General features: G+C 38.9%; 2 protein-coding genes across 2 annotated transcripts; one reads left to right on the forward strand and one right to left on the reverse strand.

The window, feature by feature from the left end:
- Nucleotides 1-2,579: 2,579 nt before the first annotated feature.
- Nucleotides 2,580-2,873, reverse strand: GCK72_006789 (uncharacterized protein; the record flags this gene model as incomplete). The annotated part of the gene is made up of 1 exon (XM_053725794.1): nt 2,580-2,873. One exon carries the CDS (start codon nt 2,871-2,873, stop codon nt 2,580-2,582), a length of 294 nt encoding a protein of 97 aa, XP_053589988.1.
- Nucleotides 2,874-15,380: 12,507 nt separating this feature from the next.
- GCK72_006790 (uncharacterized protein) lies at nt 15,381-19,706 on the forward strand (the record flags this gene model as incomplete). Its single annotated transcript, XM_053725795.1, has 8 exons — nt 15,381-15,468; nt 15,528-15,702; nt 16,490-16,946; nt 16,991-17,255; nt 17,329-17,863; nt 18,301-18,437; nt 18,492-18,708; nt 19,430-19,706. The coding sequence occupies 8 exons, from the start codon at nt 15,381-15,383 to the stop codon at nt 19,704-19,706; spliced, it is 2,151 nt and encodes a 716-aa protein (XP_053589989.1).
- Between the last annotated feature and the right edge of the window lie 3,361 nt (nt 19,707-23,067).

Consider the following 23,067-nt stretch of genomic DNA (forward strand, 5'->3'; position numbering starts at 1 on the left):
AATCAACGAAATTGTAATTAAAATTCCTAAAAACAGGTCATTTTTTAAATCTAGAAATCTATAAAATTATGATTGAAATTCTTATAAACGGGATACTTTTAATGAAATTAACTTCCCCCACCATTCTTATCTGTGTCGGTTCCGGTTAGACTGATCGAGCATGGCGCTGTAATAGTCTATACTTATCCGGGCTGGGGTTTACTTCAGTAGACGCGGGTTTGAATCCTCCCGGGTTAGAAATCAACGAAATTGTAATTAAAATTCCTAAAAACAGGTCATTTTTTAAATCTAGAAATCTATGTAATTATGATAAAAATTCCTAAAAACGGGATACTTTTTATGAAATTAACTTCCCCCACCATTCTTATCTGTGTCGGTTCCGGTTAGACTGATCGAGCATGGCGCTGTAATAAATTATGAATCAATCAATAAAATATGTTTCTGGATAGTTTTTTGAGCACTGGTGTTTTGAAGTTTGCTCTGTTTTCTTTCGGATTGCCAAATGGGAATCTTAACAACATCCACCTGCCCATTTCCATTATAAACTTTGTTCCCTTTTAGAATCTTTCATTATCCTCCAGACCTCCTTCTGACCCGAGTATCTCTCGCCACCGCTGAGTTGTGTACCACAGTCAATGCACCATGTTCTGACTTGAAGGTAGCGGTGCGCTGTTCAGAATTAGATTGGCGAGGCAATAAGAAAAAGATGAAGGATCAACAACATTGTTGAACACATATACTAAACAGATTCCGAGTTGGTAGGAGTTTTCGGCGACGGCTTAGTAGAAATTAAGAGAATTTGCTATGCCAGGAGGGACGGTCTGAGGATTACGTTAATTTGTTAGTATATAAGAAATCCGGAATTTGGAAATTTTTAATTTGCAACTCACAAATCAAAGTTTTCTAATATTTCTTAGGGGCACTCAGAAAAAAAATACTCTGAAGGTTTTCGGAGCATAGAACATTTTGTGGTATACATTAAGACTTTCAGTCTAGAACTATTCATAATATGTGTTATTTTTGGAGGAGTCGGATTTATTATGTTTTTCCTAACTTTTATGGTCGACATATTCAAGATGATGTATCAACTGAAACCCAGAATATCCAAGTATAATTATGGGAAGCACATCGAAGCAATCACGACGAGGGAGATGAACAGCACGGACGGCGGAGTGACGGCAAAAGGAGGAAAATAAAGAAAGACTGAATAATTATTTTAAAAATCATTAGAAATGATAGAACTTTAGGCTAAAGGTTTAATTAATTGATTTTTATAGTGTTTTATCATAACTTTATAGATTCATATATAAAAATGTCCTGTTTTTAGGAATTTTAATTACAATTTCGTTCATTACTAACCCGGGAGGATTCAAACCCGCGTCTACTGAAGTAAACCTCAGCCCGGATAAGTATAGACTATTACAGCGCCATGCTCGATCAGTCTAACCGGAACCGACACAGATAAGAATGGTGGGGGAAGTCAAAGTGATCTTCTCTATTTTTATTCTAAGGGTTATAACTCACGTCTTTCAGTTTGATCATCATCTTGACCCATTCTTTTTTAGTTACTGTCATAGTCTTACAAGACTTTCGTTTTCCCTGACCCCTATTATTATTCCCACTGTGATAGCTCGAGTTAATAGCAGATGTCTTTATAAAATGTAGACATGTCTACTAATTCACACGTTGTCTCTCTCGGTATATTGTTTTGGACACGTTTCTTCACTCCGCCGTCCGTGCTGTTCATCTCCCTCGTCGTGATTGCTTCGATGTGCTTCCCATAGTTATACTTGGATATTCTGGGTTCAGTTGATACATCATCTTGAATATGTCGACCATAAAAGTTAGGAAAAACATAATAAATCCGACTCCTCCAAAAATAACACATATTATGAATAGTTCTAGACTGAAAGTCTTAATGTATACCACAAAATGTTCTATGCTCCGAAAACCTTCAGAGTATTTTTTTTTCTGAGTGCCCCTAAGAAATATTAGAAAACTTTGATTTGTGAGTTGCAAATTAAAAATTTCCAAATTCCGGATTTCTTATATATACTAACAAATTAACGTAATCCTCAGACCGTCCCTCCTGGCATAGCAAATTCTCTTAATTTCTACTAAGCCGTCGCCGAAAACTCCTACCAACTCGGAATCTGTTTAGTATATGTGTTCAACAATGTTGTTGATCCTTCTTCTTTTTCTTATTGCCTCGCCAATCTAATTCTGAACAGCGCACCGCTACCTTCAAGTCAGAACATGGTGCATTGACTGTGGTACACAACTCAGCGGTGGCGAGAGATACTCGGGTCAGAAGGAGGTCTGGAGGATAATGAAAGATTCTAAAAGGGAACAAAGTTTATAATGGAAATGGGCAGGTGGATGTTGTTAAGATTCCCATTTGGCAATCCGAAAGAAAACAGAGCAAACTTCAAAACACCAGTGCTCAAAAAACTATCCAGAAACATATTTTATTGATTGATTCATAATTTCATAACTGAAGACACCACTCGAACTATCCTGCTTAGTTTTGGTTGCCGGCTGAAAATAATAAGGTGATTGATCCGTATGAAAGCTACCATTCACCATCTCAGATTTGTCAGAACGCATTTTCTGAACGGTGGAAAAAATATCAACAAAGAAATCGTATTTGCAGAAGAATGAGCAGCAATGCAGGCTAAACACAACTCTGTGAAAAATTGAGCCTGATCAACTCCAGATACAGCTATTATTGCCAATAGACATGGTGGTCCTAAACAAAGTGAAGCCGTTGCAAATTGTATAGTCAGAGTTCTGATTGCTTCGATGTGCTTCTCATAGTTATACTTGGATATTCTGGGTTTCAGTTGATACATCATCTTGAAAATGTCGAACATAAAAAATAAAACTAACATAATAAGCGCGACTCCTGTTAACATAACACATATTATAAATAGTGATATACTCAACGTCTTGGTGTATACATCAAAATGTTGTATGCTCCGAAAACGTTCAGAGTATTCACGTAGATTCTGAGACACTGTGCTTTAATTGAATTCAAGTCAATAGCCTACCGTTTCAATATAAATCCATTGTTCTTCTTTGGATATGTGGGTTGTATGAAACCAAACGCATATTATTACAGGACAAATAATGCAGAGAAAATAGCCTAACAGCTCAAGCGATTTAGGAATAATATGAACATTTAAAGCGGTTGCAATGGCTTGATGTTTCTTTTCGAAACAAAATACTAGACATTTCCAATTGAGCATCAATAATAAACAGCGTAATTATCTAAAATAAGAAAGATTATTGGTTGTTAAACTATACCAACCACTGAAAATGAGTCGAGATATCGAACCATTCCGCCAGAATTCCTACACTGTACCCTCCTAATATAGGAAATAGAGGTACGGGCTGCATCAAAAAAGTAAGATGGAAGTCTAATAGAAAACACATTATCTGAAACTGTGATTTAGTTTAGTACCTGTGGAGTAATTCAACCTGAAAAACCAGCAAATAATGACGAAAACTGTCTAATGATCTGCACTGAAACATCAGCAAATAAATACCAAACGAGTTCAGAAAAATTGAAATGGTTCCAATGAAATTATAAAAGTTTATGAGCCACGCAGGTTCAGAGAAATCGACTACGTACATGCTTTTCTAGATCAGTAGAATTCAAAGAAATATAGATGCTTAAAGGAGGAAGGTGAAAATTTTTGGCTGACAGTGGTTTCTTTAAAGGAGAACTGACGTTTTTCTTTGCAGATTATGTTACTTCAAAGAAAGCTAACAAACTTCTACATTTGGAGTATATGCTGGAAGGGTTTTTCCACGTTGCCGTGTCGTCCTCTAAAAAACGGAGGAGGGTATCATAAGCATATCGAGATGAGTTGAATCATCAGGTGTATTATTGTTTCCTCAACACTTTCATTATTTGTTGTTGACATTCAAATTATCAATATAAGAAAATGCATTCTTACAATTTTGATAAAGACATCAGAATATTAAATAGATCAGGACTCAATAAAGTTTTCAACAATGGGAAGCTGCTATATGAACGATCCCCTAATCAGATTTGTAAAACTACATAACTGTGAATTTAAAATATGTAATTCTGTATTTTCTGCAGTGGTTGGCGCATTTTTTAATTAGGTGTTTCAAAATTCTGATCATTGGAATAAGAAATCTCCTGGAATCTCCTGACTCATGGGAGAATAGGTGGAAGAGTATTTCCCCGTTTCCGTGTAGTGCTCTCGGACCAAATTTATGTTCCAAACCTCTTTTTCTCACTATTTCAACAACTTGTCAAAAGTATCATAATCTGCGAAAAAGGCGTCAATCCTCCTTCAATGAAACCACTGACAACCCCAAAACTTTCACCTGCCTCATTTAAGCACTCATATTCTTTCAATTACTCTGTTCAGAAAATCAGTTTCAATTTACTCTCATGTACGTAGTCGATTTCTCTGAGCCTGCGTGGCTCCTAAACTATTATCATTTCATTGGAACGATTTCCATTTTTCTGAACTCGTTTGGTATTTATTTGCTGATGTTTCAATGCAGATCATTAGACAGTTTTCGTTATGATTTGCTAGTTTTTCAGGTTAAACAACTCAACAGGTCTAACCTAATTGTAAATCAAAGTTTCAGATAATGTGCTTTCTATTAGACTTTCATCTAACTTTTTTGATGCAGCCCGTACCTCTGCTCCCCATAATAGGAGCGTACACTGTAGGAATTCTAGCGGAATGGTTCGATATCTCAGCTCACTTTTTCAGTGGTTTGTATAGTTTACCAACTAATAATCTTTTTTATTTCAGATCATTACAATGTTTATTACCACTGTTCAATTAGAATGTCTAGTATGTTGTTTCGAGAAGAAACATCAAGCCATTGCAACCGCTTTGAACGTTCATGTTATTCCAAAATTGCTTGAGCTGTTAGGCTATTTTCTATGTATTATATGTCCAGTAATAGTTTGCTTTTGGTTTCACACAACCCACATATCCAAAGAAGATCAATGGATTTATATTGAAACGGTAGGCTCTTGACTTGAATGCAACTAATGTATAGTGTTTTCAGAATCTACGGGAATACTCTGAAGGTTTTCGGAGCATAAAGCATTTTGATGTATACACCAAGACGTTGAGTATATCACTATTTATAATATGTGTTATGTTAACAGGAGTCGCGCTTATTATGTTAGTTTTATTTTTTATGTTCGACATTTTCAAGATGATGTATCAACTGAAACCCAGAATATCCAAACATAATTATGAGAAGCACATCGAAGCAATTAGAACTCTTACTATACAATTAGCAACGGCTTCACTTTGTTTAGGACCACCATGTCTATTGGTGATAACAGTTTTATCTGGAGTCGATCAGGCCCAATTTTTCACAGAGTTGTGTCTAGCCTGCATTGCTGCTCATTCTTCTGCAAATACGATTTCTTTGTTGATATTTTTTCCACCGTTCAGAAAATTCGTTCTGACAAATTTGAGATGGTGAATGATAGCTTTCATATGGATCAGTCACCTTACTATTTTCAGCCGGCAATTAAATTTAAGGAGGGAAATTCGAGTGGTGTCTTCAGTTATGATATAATGCATCAATCAATATAAGATGTTTCTGGATAGTTTCGTGAGGACTTGTGATTTGAAATTTTATCTACACGTGCAAGTCCTTTAAGTTTAGACTTTTATAATTCCATTTTCTAGCATGTTATCATCATACAGTACTGACCATAAAGAATGCGACATTTGCAGTTTTTAGTTGAAAATGACAGATTTTCTGACTGTGAGACGGCCTCCTTGATAGTCTCATAATATTGATTGTTTATGGAATGCATAGATCACAAATAAAGTCCATTCTTGTAGTTGGCAAGTTTTTTGTACGGGTCCATTCTAAGAGGTTATTGTCAAAGAACTTTCTCGAAAATTTTGCCCTTTTTCAGTGCTAAAAGGAGACATTTTTGAGCTGTTTACATTGACTGCCTGTAACTTCTTAGGATGAGCCCGTACAAAAAAGTTGTCAACTACAAACATTAAGCTCTATTTGTGATCTATACACTCCATAAACAATCAATATTGTGAGACTATCAGGAAGACCGTCTTACAGTCACAAAGTTGACCATTTTCAACCAAAAACTGCAAGTGTCGCATTCTTTATGGCCAGTACTGCATCTTCACTCGAATGATTCGCCCAGCTCTGATTTTCAGATGGCTGTTTATTTCCGGATGCCAGTTTGTCTAGACAAAACTTTCAATTCATTTTCCATTTCCCTCAAAAGTTACTTTTCCCAAAACTCTCTTTCAATCCGATAATCACAGACAAACATTCCTATTTTCTTTTCCAAACTCCTCTTCATTTTAAATACTCTCTTATTTCAAAGCGTACAAAACCGATTTAGTTTCTCTCTCACTCTCTCTCATTTGTGTATTAATTCTCGGAGCTGCGCGGTCAAATAGTAAGAGTGTAGAAGCTGGTGAGGGGATGGCTCAGCGAGCAAAAATAAAAGAAAAGGTAGCGAAGTTTTGAGTATTTCGACCAACTGAAAAGCAGCCACATTTTCAAAGTTTGTTTTAGGAATTTAAAATTTTTTACTTTTGGTATTTTTTCAGTTTTCTTGGAAGTTGTGATAAGTTTTTTTGGAGTAATTTTTTCCGTTCTTTGATTAGCTCGGCACAGTTCAACTGCGCTCCACGGAAATATCATTGAAAAATGTATATTTTTCTCTGAGTCTCTCCATTTTGCACACAATTTTCTTCGGTTTCGGTAGAGCGCAGTTGTAAGAAGCATGATGTGCTAATACGTTCTCTCAACCGAATAGACAATGGTTATTTTTACTGTTATACATCCGGCCAGACAGGCACACAGACAGACATGAAGACATTTTGATTCGTTACAAAAAAAGAGGTCATACGAGAGATTTTTCATAACCTTTTGTTTTTCCTTATAAACTTTTTCAAATTTTTCTGATCAGGGAACCGTTTACGACTTCGCACAAAATCACTAAAATCTTCGTTTTCATTATTTCACCCATTTTCACACCTTCATGATTCATCGTTTTCTCGTAAATCCCCCTGTGAAATTGTAAACCTGAACCGATACCTGCAGATATCACATTTCGTTTCTTGTCCTGTTTTATGATTTCCGGTTTAAAGGTACATCTCTTCTTCTTTTTCTTCATATACCTTCTGACTTGATCATTGTACCTGGGTTTCGACTTTTTACAACTTCTGGTGGTATCTTATCTCCCTTTAATGACACCTTCTCGTGGTCATCTCTCATCGTTAACCTTTCATCTTCTCAACAACTGCAACCCCCTCAATTCCCCCAATTCATAAATATGTAATGTTTCAAAATTTCACGTGAATTGTGTCTACAATAAGCACCGGTATCAACAGAAAAAAAGGGTTTCCTGTCGAACTATGAACTTATGTTTATCGGAAACGATTCCAGAAATAGAACTACGATTTTATCAGTTGTGCTTTAGTGAGTGTTTAGTTTAAATTGCTTTAGGAGAATAGTTGGTCACTATGCTGATAACGAACCGGGGAGGTTTCACCGGAAACTGACTAGAATGACAAAATAGTGAGCATCAAAAGTATAAAAGCCAAAGTGCTATATGGAAGCGTTTAGTTGAGAGAGACATTCCTAATCAGTAATCATTGGAATCATGTGGACCGAAGGAATGAAACTCGCTGCAAGGCTGCAACTAATGGCAATGTGTCAGGTGAGTATTGAAAATATTGGGGTGTGTGGTACGGTAGGTATTATCCAAGTAAGTACAGGTAATGGAATAAGAACATGTGATGTCCAGAAGAGGTACAATAACCAGCGGTATCCAGAGAACCGTATGCCAGGAAGAAGTCCTCGAAGTGTCCTCATTTCAAACGACTCAAGAATTTGGCCCCTGATACTTTCGAGTCCGTAGATTCCAAATCTGAAATAAAATTCTGCGAACCCCTTCTGTGAGCCGAGTTATGAGCTTTTTTTCTTATGATTAAGCTTTTTTGCGTTACACGAGTGGGATATGTTTGGGTAGTCATTCTGGCAGACCGCGTGTCACGCAAAAAAGCTTACTTAATCATAATCAGTTAATCATAGGAAAGTTTGACAGCTCATAACTCGCCTCACAGAAGGGTTTCGTAGGATTTTATTTCAGATTTGGAATCTAGGGACTCGAAAGTATCAAATTTTTGAGTCGTTTGAAAGAGGACACTTCGAGGGCTTCCCTTATGAGTTCTGCAGTAACCCAAGATGTCCTTGGATACAACAGAGACCTGAACTAGCCTACAGCTTGAATATTAATGTGTATTGTTCCCGGCTACCCTGAATCTGTGTTTAGTAGCTTTAATATTTTCCGTAAAAACCATCCCCAGAGAGATAGCATTCAGGTTTTTGTTGAAAAACAATTTCTTTTCTCAGGACGTTCATCTCCAGGGATCCTCAACTGTACACAACTTATGAAAGCTGTGATAACATAAATTTCTGCTTGGGAAATTCTCTCAATAGAAGGCTTGGCAGCAAAGTTTTTTTTTCTAATTTTTATTGAACAAAGAAAAAGTTATTACCGTAAGATTTGGTCAGCAACTCCCATGATTCTATACAAACTCGTGGAGATTCTCTTGTTAGAAAAGTATTTCTTTCAACTTTAGAACCACAAAGAATCTCAGAGTGCAACTCCCAGGAACGGCTAGATCTATCAAGTTCTCAATTGTTCGTTAATTCTCCTGACGGCTCAAATTTCTCTGTATGTATTATGGAAACTTAAAACTGTGCGTGTAGCCAAACCAACTTCTAAAAATACTCCCTGTCTGGAAGACTGGTCGCCATTATGTCTCTTTTCATGTGCTGTGTTGTCAAATAGGCAGGGTGGGGTCTCCGTCTGTGTGTCTGTAGAACTTGATGTCTGGATTCTCGGTCAATGAGATTTTGACTGAATTTTTCAAAGTAAACTCAAAATTATGAACTATTCCAGGACGGAGCATAAACATGGATACCGTTGGAGTTCTTATAATTAGTCTTTGGCATAACAGTTGTATTCCAACCTCCAAATTTCTATAGGTGGAAAGGTTGTTTCCACGCAACCGTGTAGTCCTCTCGGACAAAACTATTTCTCAATTCCTGGCTCCCTCGCTTTTTTCAACAAACTTTCGTGTTTTTCAATTTATATCGCAAAAAAAAGTAAAACTACAAAAATTTGTTCGAGAAAGTTTAAAAAAACGAGGAATTGAACAGAAATCTTGCCCGAGAGGACAACACGGCTACACGGAAAAACTCTTCCGCGAAAGCTCATTTTTAGTCAAGAGAACGGGAATTGGAGCGTTTAGAGTGATGTCTAGCATCTGCTCCAATGATGAAAGTTTGACTTTAGCGAAATGCGCAAGGTATTTATCGTAACCCACGATCCCCAAAAAACCCAAAAAAAACTGTATTTCCCCTTTTGAATCCCTGAATTTCCCTTCATCCCCCTCCTCCTTCCCTTCAGTCTCCAATGAAAAAAACCGTCATCATCCATTTTACCTCACCTAACCCCCCAACCACCTGATCTGAAATGCATGATTGAGAGTTCAGAATGGAAACGGAGACATAGAACGGTAGAGAGAAATGAAATGTTTCGTTGTGTTGTTTGTCCTTGTTTACTACTCTACCTATTCTACTATCATTTATTCTCCTCCTCTCATTCCAACCATAAGACCCCCCCCCCCCACCACCGTTTTTTTTCGGCAAATACACAAAAAAAGTGTGTGTTGAGAGAGAAATAGAGGTCACACGATTCCTTTTTTATACTTTTTCACTTTGTATTCAGCTTTTTTTTGTTCTTTGCACGGGCAGGTAGTTTTTGACAATTTTTTCCAGCAGTCAGTTTTTAGGTCATGTAACTTAGGGCCTTTGAGATTTCAAAACTTTGCAAAAAACTGAGAGACCAATAACAAGAAACAAAAGAAAATTGTCAACTCTGAATTCCCAATGCTGCACTTTTAAAAACCATATTTCTCTCAATCTTCTCCTCCTCCTTCTCCCCCACTTTTCAAAAAGAAAATGCCAATAGAAAAAAACGAGAGAATCGGGACGAAAAAGAAAGAGAGAACTTGTGCACAATGTGCACATTTTTCCATCTCTTTTTCATTTCGCAAGTGAAAAAGATGAGAGATTGCGAGACGCAGACACGTTTTGAAAAGAAGAAGAAGCTGAAGAATAGAGATGCTTGAATAGACTCAGAGACACAGTTGGAGCACATGTTTAAGCCACCGTGGCGCCCCCCTTTTCTTCCCTTACAACCCACCAATTTCCTTTACTTTTTACAATATTTTTTGAACCAATTTTTATTTCAAACTTTTATTGAGGCTGCAAAATCGCTAGTAATCGTTTTTGACCAACTTTCACTGAATTTTTTTGAAAAACTTGTTTCTGATTTGGTTCCGAATCGCTAGTTTCTCTCTCATTGGACTTTTTGAACTGGTGGGTTTTTGAAATTTTTTTATTCAGAAAACCTTCAGTATACGGCCATGCGAAACCTAGGCCACTTTCAGTGTCTATTTTTCAAGAGAAGGTAAATTTTAGTTTTTTTTCGAAAACTTTTTTTGCATTATATGATACTTCAGACAATTCTAAGAAACATTCATCATTGGTGCATATGCTAAAAATCACTCTAAACGGTACAATTCCCGTTCTCCTGACTCAACATTTGCATAGATGGAAGAGTTTTTCCACGCAGCCGTGTATTCCTCTCGGATAAAATTATTTCCCAATTTCTCAATTCCTTGCTTTTTTCAACAAAACTTTAGTGTTTTTCTTTCAATGAACAGCACAAAAAAAAGAAAAACTGCGGAAATTTATTGGAAAAGTAAAAAAAAGAGGAATTTAATAGAAACTTTGTCAGAGAGGACTACACGGCCGCGCTGAAAAACTCTTCCATCTATGTAGGCTCATTTTGAGTCAGGAAAACGGGAATTGTGGTGTTTAGAGCGATTTTTAGCATATGCTTCAATGAAGTATCACAATCTTAATAATAAAATACGAAAAACTTAGTTTTTTTATTCTCCGCTTTTCCATTTTTACCAAGTTTCCATTTCGACCAACTCAAAGTCCTACCCCATGTTCTCTGATCCCCAATATCTTAAAGATTACAAAAATAGCATCACCGCAAATAACCGAAATAACCTTCAGAAGTTTCCGTCTCCTTCTTATTTTTCTTATTTTTCCCAAACCCCCCTTGAATTTACAAGTTGTCAGTGATCATCTGATATAGTTAGTCATTAAAGTATGAATGGCATTTCTCGAGAGAGATTAATTTATCATTCTAATTCTTGCAAAATATTATATGGTTGCATAGTTTTGTAGGGAGCAGACACATCTAAATTCTTTAATTGAATGATAATTATGCAACCAATTAAATATAAGGTTATTCAAAACCAAATTAGCTATCTTTGAATGAGAAACATTATCATTAGAGCGCATCAGCCTCCTACAAACTACTACAGATCTGTTTCACTTTACTATTTACTTTCCCAATCTTCTACCATTTTTATCATTGATCTCTTCCTCTCCATGACCGTGAGAATTTCACGCCTTCCAACCCATCTCATGTGAAGTCCACGTGTACAGTATGGCATATGCAGAATCACGTTTTTCGTCTTCTTCCCCTGTTTCTCTATTTTGTATTTATATCACTTTCCTTCCTAATGTGATGTGATGTCTGACGCATTTTTTTCGCCCTGTTTCTTGTCAAAAATGTCTTCAAATAACATATTGAACCTTGGCTTGAATGACTGAAATAAAATGAGAAATCGGGAGAGTTTGAGGGGTGAAAAGACAAAAGTGTCGTATGACAAAGATGATGGTGATAGGGGTGTAGAGAAGGAGGAGAAAACTAGAAGTGTAACCAGATTATGCTGATTTTTTTTTGGAGGATGGCTGCTAGAGGGTTTATCAGTTTATCAATAGGATAGTCATGCAAATAGCATAGGGTTCAGCAGAACAGGCGTGTGCTTGCTTTTTGGTCGGTTCTACTGGGTGTTAGAGGTTTGTAGGTTGGGTTTTCTAGGCCATCATAGAACTTTGTAGGCCATGGCTTGAGTAGTTATCATATTTACGAACCGGGCCGGTGGTTAAATCACTTAAAACTCAATATGGTGAGCTGAAAATTATACCAAAATGTAGATCTCGGCGAGTTCTATGTCCGTGTCCTACTAAAGGCCGGATTTGCGATTCGTTAGTGGGCCGCGGGCCGGACTAGAAAGGTTTTTCTGGCTATTTTTGCGTTTGGCACTATTTCCCGGCCCACGGCCCGTTAACGATCCGCCATCCGACCCGTCCTCGGTCACGGACATAGAACTCGCTGAGATCAGCATTTTGGTATATTTTTCAGCTCATAATAATGCGTTTTAAGCGAGTTACGCGTTCGGACCGATTTGCAATTATGGTACTTATCATCATTTGGATTCCTAGGCCACCATACTACCCAACTACATAACATTTCAATCTTTAGACCCTTCTTACTTGTTACACTGGCCCCTTCCCATCCCTCCACTATAAAATCTTCAAATAAGAAAAATAGAAAACATCTTCCCCATCTCATCTCGGACCAATTTCCTCCAGACATACACTATTATTTAGAGTGCCCCCTCTTTTTTTCTTACGGAAGGCCCCCCTACCCCATTTTTTCGTCTTCCTTCCTTTTATTATTATTTTGATGAGAATTTTTAGAGGTCTCGCTCCCCTAGGGCGCGGTTGTGCACATCCTATTCCATCAAAATGTTCTTCCTTCTTATCACCTCGTTATCTATTGCACTATTCGTTGACTGTCTCTTCCTATCTCTGACCTCTTCATTCCCCTTTTTGCATAGATCTCATTCTCCGTTCCGTTATTTTTCAAGGATAGTCTATGGTCTCTAACCGTCATTATTTGCCCTAGTAGCCTACTGATTTCCCATATGATTTATCGTAATACGCTGTATTTATATGTACGATTAGTGTCTGGAGTAGATGGTTTGGTTAATTGAAGAATTTAGTTTGGTTATTGCCGATTTTTTAGAGGAGAAAGCGTGCTCTACCGATAAATCGGACATTTTCATACTTGCAAACCGGGCCGGCGCGTAACTAGCTTCAAACGGAGTTTTATGGACTGAACAGTATACCAAAATGTAGATCTCGGCGAGTTCTATGTCATTGACCTACGACGGGCTGGATGGTGGATGATGCCGCAGGCTAGGAAAAGGTGCCAAAAAACGCAAAAATTAACGACCCGTCATTTGGCACGTAGTAGGTCAGTGACATAGAACTCGCCGAGATCTACATTTTGGTATATTTTTAGTGCATAAAACTCAATTTGAAGCAAGTTACGAGCCGGCCCGAGCGCACATGCTCTTGCACCTTTGAGAATTTTCGATAACCTTGTTTTCTAAGAATTTTCTGAAAGTATTTTCCATCTGAAGAACCTCAACAACTAAACAGCGAGACAAAACAGAGTAAAAACAGGGACACTGACATCATTTCCTATGCAAATCCTTCCTCCCTCTCTCCACCTTTTTTCCCCATTTTCCCATTTCCCAGCACTTCTTTTTTTCCCATTAGGAGGAGTTCTAGCCTCCGACGAAAAGGGAAGAGCATCGATGTGTGCATTGATGGTTTGATTTTGAAAGAGTCATGACCTGAATCAAATCGGATTAGGTTCTCAATGACAGCATAAGATTTTTGCAAGGGTTTACTTTTACTTTCAAAAAACAATTTTTTCTTCATTTTTGAGTTTTGAAAGATGGAAAACAGTTCATTTGAATATGAATATGAATCATCTCTCTTCAACACACCCCAAAAATAACTCGTGGGAAATTCGTCTTTTTTATTGTTCTGTTTCTCTCTGATAACGTACATTACCTCTTTCCGCTACGATAAAATGTCATTCTTTTTCTTTTTTCTTCTTCATTTTGCAACATTTTTTCTGACCTTTTTCTCTTGGAAATTCAGAAATTTCTGAGTCTGCAGAGCTATTCAATAGAGGAATTGTAAAATTTGAGTTTTTTATTTGTACAGTTCTTTTTCAACACATTTTTAGAATGAGCAACGATTTCAGCTCTTCAGAACTTTTTGGTGGCCTAGGAAAATGAGAAACTGATAATTTGGTGTTCTAGTCCACAGTCATTAGGCGAACAGTTGTGATTCCTTGGACAATGGAAAGTCACGAGTTGTTTTGATAGCGTAGGATACATCGGCTATAGACATTAGCCCAGGTGGTCATTTGGGTGGCCTAGAAAGCCCAGAAATGAAAAAATTGGAACATTCTAGGCCACGATTTCAAGTGCTTGTATTGAAATACTAAACATGCCACGAGCAGGGGTTCAAAATTCAAAAAAAAATTTTGAACCAAATTTTGAAATTTTATGATTTTTTTCCGAAAATTTCGAATTTCTGACTACACTTCAGAATTCAATCAAAGTCAAAAAGGTTTTTAATGTGAAATTTTCAAAAAATTAAGTCAAAAAAATTGACAGCTTTGTTTGAAAAAAACTTTGTTCAAAATCATTTTCCACCACTATTTAGAAAAGTATTCTGAGGATTCTGAATGCCGAGAAAATTATAGATTTTAGGTAGTACAGTAGTCTAGAATCTCCAAAATTCAGGCCCGGTTTCAAAAAATGTGCACAATTTTTTTCAAACTTTTTTCGAAGTGTTATAAATTTCCATAAAAAGAAGTCTAAATTCTTTTGTACGCTTCAGTTTTCATCGATATTCAAAATCATAGTCGAAAATTCTACTTTTGAAAAACTTTTTAAAAAAAGCTAATTTTTAATGATTTTTTTTAAAATTTCATATTTCTGCATGAGTCGGGCTAATCGAGCCGATCGGACCGGCCCGAAATTTCCCAACCCTGCCTACGACCTGTAGCCTACAGTACTCCCCCCCCCCCACATTCCTTTCTTGGCACAAAAAACCTTGTACCAAAGAACAAATATTTTCTTCATTTTCCCATTTTCCACGTCCTCCTCCTCTCTTCCTTTCTTGTGATTCATAACCAGAAAATGTCCGTCTTTCTCTTCATCCAATATCACCCAGAGAGACACTTTGTACCCTTCCAATCATAAATCTATCCACTTATTTTGTGTCTGCGTCTCCACTTATCATCTCCCTCCCTACTCTTCTTCTCCATACCCCCACTTGATTCTTATCATTTTTCTTTCGTCGATCAATCTTATCTGTCTATTTCTCTACCCCGTCTCTCTATCCATTTCTTATCTCTCGTTCTCTTCTCTTTCATATGTACATATACAATACATCTATATCCTTATTACATTCCAATATAACACAAAAAATGTATAGAAATTTTTGCAATCAAGATATCTTTTTTCGTCTGCAAAAAATGAGAATTTTCTTTTCAGAAATCGTCTGTAAAAATGGGAAAAGTCGACACATCCAGTCTGGAAAATATGGCTGCCTCGATATCCCGCAAGTCGTCTTTAAGTCAGATTGCAACACATTCTGGTGAGTCTTTAGTTGTCAATAGAGCGCATTTGCAACCTCAAATTTCCCTCAAATTCCAGGCGCCAACGACACGTGTCGAGTATGTGGAGACGGTAACGCAAAAACCCATTACGGTGTAGTGACATGCTTCGGATGCAAAGGTTTCTTCAGGAGAACACTCAAACGACCATCAGAATACACGTGTAGACATAATGGGAATTGTGTTGTCGATAGGCATGAGAGGAATTCGTGCAGGTTAGTGATATGGCAAGAAAATGAAAAAAATTATGGAATTGACATTGAGTTCCAACGTAAAAAAAAAGTAGTTTTTTAGAAAGTGGAATATATTAAAGCATACCAACAGGACCGCCGCGTATCTCGTTTAAAATGCATTATTATGTGCTGAAAATATGCCAAAATGTAGATCTCGGCGAGTTTTATGTCTGTGACCTACAACCGGCCCAAGGCGGGTCGCTAATGTGTCGCAGGCCAAGAAAAAGTGTAAAAATGATATTTTTGATATTTCTCGGAAACCTGGGATTCAACACTCAAATAATTTTTGTTTCTGAATTCACCTTGTTTCAAGCTTTCAGAAAAGTACCCACAAGTCTATATTCTGAGCGATTTGGGTCCCACCACAAAAACTACCGTACCCTGGTTACTGCAGTTTTCGTGGCGAGACCCAAATCGCACAGAATATAGGCTTGTGGGTCTTTTGCCATGCTAGAAAGACCTTTTCGGCAATCTTCGCGTTTTTTGGCACTTTTTCCCGACCCGTGGCATATCAACGATCCGCCGTAGTAGGTCACGGACATAGAACTCGCTGAGATCTACATTTTGGTATATTTTTCAGCCCATGACATTGCGTTTCAAGCGAGATACGCTCGGTTTGCAATTGAAGATTCTGAAATTAAATCTACCATAAGGCAAATTCTTGAAGACTGACCTAGAATCTGTAAATGTTTTTCCTCTGGGACCTTTTAAGAATATTTTGAAAATTTCTAGGCCACTCATGCAAATCATGCATATCCAATATTTCCAGATACTGCCGTTTCAAAAAATGCATCGACGTCGGCATGGACCCAAAAGCCGTCCGCCCTGATCGAGACGCAACCGGACGACATTATCAAGGACGGCAACGAAGATCAAAGTTATCAGCAGAAGATGAAGGGGAAGTCGATGCGGAATGGATGAGAAAACTACCAGTTGACATGAGAACAACTCTTATGCAGTTATTGAATATCGACCTGATAGTTGGCGGAGGTGACGGGCATACGGAACCATCGAAGATCTATCCACTTCCATTTGCCACGTCGATAAAACAGTTACTGGAGGACCCGACGTTATTAGATGGGAAGAGGACTGAGATGAGATATGAGGCGTTTCGAGAAATCAATCCAGAAGAACTTCCATGTATTGCACATCGAAGACTGATTGCGATGATTGATTGGGCGGATCATTTATTCGATATGATGGATGTTAATAACATGGATGATAAGGTAATACTTAGGGGAGTTTTCAAATTTTGATCAAAGTTTTCTAGGTCGCCATCGTGAAAGCCAGCTACGGCCCTCTGATGATTTTCAGTCTGTGTGCCAACACTGCTCGTCACAAGCAAGCGGATATCGTATGCCTCAGCACTTTTGGATATATCTCGAGATACGCTCCAAACTCGTGGGCGGAGCCATATCACTTTGGAAATCAACTCGCGGAGAGATGTATCGACGAGCTGATTGATCCATTGAGGAAGATGAATTTGAAGGAGGAGGAGATTACGCTGTTGAAGGCGATTATCGTGCTGAATCCTTGTAAGTGCAAGGTGTGAGAAACCGCGCTCTATCGAAACACACAGAGAAAAATAAGTGATCTCTGTCATTCCAGACCTGAAAACCATCACTCAAGATGGTTCTGAAGCCATCATGGATCTTCGTGACAGAATCCAAGAGACTCTCTACCACGTCGTTCGTGAGACTCATCCGAAGGAAGTCGCTTCTAGCAGATTTGGAAATCTTCTTCTCTTCGTCCCATCCGTCATGATGTTGGGCCGTCTTGTCATGGAGAATCTCTCGTTTGTTGACAGTTTCGGACAAATGAACGATCGTCTGGTACACGATTTACTTCAAGAAGCACCAAAAGTCGATCAAAGTCGCTCTCCAAACAACTCCTCCCCACCACAATCCAATCTCCAAATGGACACATCTCCATCACCACCAATCAACGGACATATGACAAATGGATGTAGTTCATCATCACAAGACGAGCAACTCGGTGGTTCGAATGGGTTGGCAAGAAGACACAGTGAGCCAAGGATGGTACATTCGTCGAGTTCCAGCTCAATTGAGAGCCTCAATTCCTATCAAAGTTCGTTGGATGGCGCCGCTTCGTACCAGAATCAGATAGGCACGTTACCCTATAAGTGAGTGTTCTTTTTTTATATCATACTAAAGAAGGGCATGACCTATATCATTGGAAAGCTGAGAAAACGCTGATTCCAAATATTTCTTAAGTTTTTGCCCTCGAGGAATGGTATTTGAGATAAACGGGGTCAAGGTTCCTGACGTACCACGCTGCCGATATTTTTACGCGTCGGTAAGGTAATGACTTGTCAAACTTTGACCTCGTTCTTCTAGAATACCAGGCCTCGAGGGGAAAAACTGAATATATATTTGGAATCAGCGCTTTCTCAGCTTTCCAATGATATAAGTCACGTCCTATAACTCCACGGTCCTTGAAAAATATCCTCAGCGTGGTGTGGGGTAGGAGAGGCGCAGCCACTTGTTGGTTCAGGCCACGTTTTTTTTTTGGTTTTTAAAATTTGGTTTTTTAAGCAGTAATGTACCTTCAACTTTTCAGCCTCTCGTGCAACTCCCTTCCCGCTCAAGTCAACGATTTCGGTGTCTCTTTGAATGGAGCCTCGTCAATGCCAAATCTAGAAATGAATGAATGTGATCCGGACTACAATGTGACAATTACACCTGATATGTATGGAGGTGAGTACTTATCTCTTGGCCCACTAAACATTTCTGAAAAACCTTCAGTTCTAGACATGCGACAAGCGATGAACGTGGCTCATGGCGGCGGAATGGAGATCGATGAGGTGTCGAATGGACAAGTGAATAATGGAATGGGGACACCGAATCTGGAGAGAAGGGATTCAATGCAACTCCCGCAGTCACCTACGAATCAACAACCCATGTTCTATATTTCGACTGTGGAGAGTACGAAGCATAAGTTTACAGTGACAACGACGTCGTATGATAGGTGAGTAGTGGTGTAGGTCATGGGTTATTGTAGCTTGTAGATCAGAACATACCAGTTGAAGATACTGTAGCTGGTGAGTGGCATTGGAGCCTTATCAATATGCTACAGTAGTTCCCCAATTGCAAAAAGGGGCGGAGTTTTGAGAAAAGTGGTTAATTTAAAAAAGAAGGTTAGCCTAGATTTCCCACTTTTTTTGCAAAATTATTGAAAAATTGGGATTTTTCATCATTGACTTCTTAGGGAAATTTGTTCATTCTTACATGGAAAATTTTTGAATGCCCGACTGCCTGGCTTCAAAAAATGAACCAATTTTTTTGAAGTTTTTCATCGAAAATGTGAACATTTCTGATGATTTTTCAGAATTTCTTCTAATTATGAACAACGATAGTCGAAAATTTGACTTTTTAGCGAAAAAAATTCAAAGAATTCGAAAAAAGGCCTTGACAAGCCCGGCACGCTTCATACAACCGCGCTCTAATGAAAACCAAGAAAACAGTGTGCGAAATAGAGAGACTCAGAGAAATAGAGACATTCTTCAAAGACATTTCGATGGAGCGCAGTTGTAACAACTGTGCCGAGCGAATCCGCAAAAATGCATTTTCTCTGCATTTCTTCATTTTCCACGGTCTTTTTCCTCATTTCGGTAGAGCGCATTGTAAAAACTGAATAGTGAACCTGCCAAACGCGCCCACTGCAAAAATTTCAATTCTTCAATTTCCAGATTCCAAAACGGCGCGAATGGCCACGCGTACGGAGAAAACGGTTATCAACAAAACGGAATGCCTCCCCAATCCGGATCATTCGGTCAGATGCCGTCACAATCGAATCAATCGATAAATCAACACGAGACACTGTGCAAGACGAATAGTCTCCCACAACAATATATGCAATCTCAGCAACAACAACAACAGAATTATCAGGATCAAGTGATGTACGTCTCACAGAATCAGATGGAATGTGACGACGCCAATTACATTAATTTCAATCCGCCCAGCTAGTCCAATTTCACCGATTTCTCCAAATTCTCTTTCTCTTTCCATTCTCGATTACGAGTCGTCTTGTTCTTACTATTTTTGCTCATTTCGTTTCCCTCACACTTTCTGCTCAGAACTGCATTTTATTCAGCTGAAACAAGTTTCAACGCAATTCCGAACCCCTGAAAGGTGCTATATTGTTATTTTGAAATAAAAAAATTATAACCAATTCGTATTACTGGAAACAGGAAGAATACAAACGAGGGGGTGCAAGGAATCAAATAGGTGGACAAACAAGCATTCAATAAATATCTGAATTAGAACGAATAATTTAGAATTTCGACGCCTTCTTCTTCTTCTGCTTCTGGAAGTTTGGACGTTGTTGACGAGGTCCTTCGGCGACTGGTCCTGGAAGTGGGCGTGGCGAGTTGGGGGAGGCGGAGACGAACTCCACATTCGGGTTGGCCGATGAGGATCCTTGGGTTCCTCTTCCAATCTCTCGCTCACGGTTCTTCCTCTTCTTCTTATAAGTGGACCGCTCTTGACGAGGAAGCCAACGCTCTGGATCCGGAAGGACATCTGGGTTGTAGTTCTTCGGAAGGCGAATCTTCCTCTTTCTATTGGCATTTTTGAGCTTTCGTGTGATGATCTCCGAATCAGCTGCTGGTGGGGACTTCGCCTCTTTCTTCTGACGGTATTTCTCGCCGTAGAGGATCCAATCCGATTCCTCCAGCTCATCAACGTTGACATCGACTTCCATTGATTCTGGGAAGAGCTTAGCACTCAAGGCTTCTGCCTTCTTCGGATCACTCTTCGAGTACGCTCCGACCAGACGACATTGAACTTGCAAATCGTCAGGGAATTTCTCGACGAGTTTCTCCAAGTGTTTTGTGGCAGCTCCTTCGTTTCCACGACTTTGCTCCACCTCGACAAGAGCCTCCAAGATGGATTTAAGAGCTTCAGAAGATTGATTCTTGGCGGTGGAAGCAGTGTTAAGAGCCTTGACAGCTTCATCCTTGGAATCCGAAGCAATGAGAGCGGAGGTGAGAAGAGAGGATGGTCCGAGCTCCGAAGCATTTGGAAGTGCTCGAATAGCTTTGATGGCTTCTGGGAGACGGTTGGCGTTGAGGAGAACATGAAGACGAACCACCGATTGCTCAAGATCGTTTCCTTCAAGAACCTTCAACGCATTCTCAGTATCTCCCATTTTCACATGAAGAGAAGCCTCAATGAGAGCAACATCTTTGGACGTTCCGAATTTCGAGACGAGCTCCTCGAGTGCTTTCTTGCATGGCTCACGTTGATTCGACATCAGAAGAACCAATGCATTGTTGAGCATGAGAGTACGACGCTGGCGACGAGTGAGCTTGCTTTGGTCTATCTGAAAATCAATTGTTTTGTAAATTAAAGTTTTTTTTAGAAAGTTGAATGCAAAAGTATTAGTTTTCGACGAAATAATCATAATGTTTTGTTGGAAGCGAGATCAAATCGAGAAAAAACTTAAAATGGATATTAGCACAATATTTTTATTACAACTGCGCCCCAACGCAAACGAGAGAGTATCGACGAGAGACGCAGAGTTTTTTTCTCGCGCCAACACAGATTTTCACTATTTTTGATCTATTTTCGCTATTTTTCAAAAGTTTTTTTGTAAATTATTGTGAAAAAATGCAAAATAGTTCAAAACTGTGTAAATCCGTCTCAGCGCGAGAAAAACTCTGCGTCTCTCGCCGATACTCTCTCGTTTACGGTGGGGCGCAGTTGCAAGAAGAGGTGGGCTGCTAATAACTAACCTGAAGCGCAGCTTTGAATCTCTTCCTCGAATCAGCCAAAGCGAAATCGCTGGATGCAGCTGGGATATTGTTGGTAATGGTCGCTTTGACGCTCTCATCGGAGTGGCTAAAAAGTTGGAAAATTTTATTAATAATATATAAATTTCACTTACTTAGCCGCCTGCACCTTCTGATAAATCTGAAGGGCCTCCGATTTCTTTCCCATTCGTTGAAGGACGTACGCCTTCTGGACACGGATCGAATCGAGCTCTTCCTCGATTTCATCTTCCTCACGGTCTTCGTCTTCGAGAGATTTACGGCAGGAAACTAGAGCTTTCTCCAAACTAGCCAATGCTTGTGGAAGTCTCTCCGCCTCAATCTCAACACACGCCTTATTGTAAAGCTGTGAGTACGAGTCCTCAGCGTCGTCGACTTGCTGTTTGGTTCCTTGAGCTTCAAGACGTGCTTGAACGGCCAAATAGTTGGCACGACGAAGCTCATCGGAATCGTCAGAGTGATTCTTGAGAAGGTAACGATAGATTTCGAATGCTTCCTGGAAGTTCTCTTGCTTGTAGCAGATCTGTGCTTTCAATTCTTGAGCCTTAACGTCGTCTTTATCACAAGTGTTGAGCTCTTTCACTGCTTCGTCGAGTTCTCCTTGACGATAGTGGATGTACGCTTTTTCGAATCCAACGTGACTGAAAAATAATCATTTTTGAAAATAATTGAGGTTTCGTTGGTATTTTCAGAGACAAAACGGATTTTTTGGATAAACGTACCCCATTTGATGAGCTGGGGTCTTGCGGATGAGCTCAAGAGCATCTGCCCATTGAGACAGTTGGATTTGGGCGACAAGTTTGCATTTGAAGGCGAATGTCTCCTTTGGGTGCTTGCGGATGACTGAAAAACGGAGTTTTCCACATTTATCGATTTTTTTTCGCAGTAAAATATAAACGTCGTATTTTTTGACAAGAAAACCTAAATTTGCAATAAATTCTTCAAAACTTACGTTTATTAGCAGCTTGAAGAGCCTTTTGGTAGTCTCCACTGGTGTCGGCACGAGCAATATCGGTGAGACATTGGTAGAGACCTCCGGCAGATGCGTCCGCCATTCTGAAGAAAATTCAAGTATATTTATTCGATCAAAACTAATGTTTTATAAAATTTTTTAATAAAAAATGCTAAAATTCAATGAGAAATTAGTCTGGAACTGCTGGAAAAATGCCAAGTTGCAGTGAGAAGTGTTTGCGTACAGTGGAAACACGGCGACGAGAATGTGCACAGTGAACACCAGAAATGACGCGCAACGCGGCAGAAACTAATTTGAGGCCCTACTGTTTGGGGAGAAAGCAAAAAACGGGAACTACGAAAACGGGAGAAACGAAAACGGGAACTACCAAAAGGGGAGAAACGAAAACGGGAGAAAGTAAGTAGCACAAATTCTTCTGCGGTAAGTTGCGAAATTTTTGTGCTATACTTGTAAAATAGTTGAAATAGTTAAAATGCGTTGTCTTGATTATCCGGGTGTCCGTGCTTACAAATAATCACCGTAGTCCTAAATAATAGAAATAATTTTAGACCTACAAATTTCATTTAGGACTGCTCATACGTGG

The sequence above is a fragment of the Caenorhabditis remanei genome, chromosome II (assembly GCF_010183535.1).
Source record: "Caenorhabditis remanei strain PX506 chromosome II, whole genome shotgun sequence".
In the NCBI taxonomy this organism is placed as follows: Eukaryota; Metazoa; Nematoda; class Chromadorea; order Rhabditida; family Rhabditidae; genus Caenorhabditis; species Caenorhabditis remanei.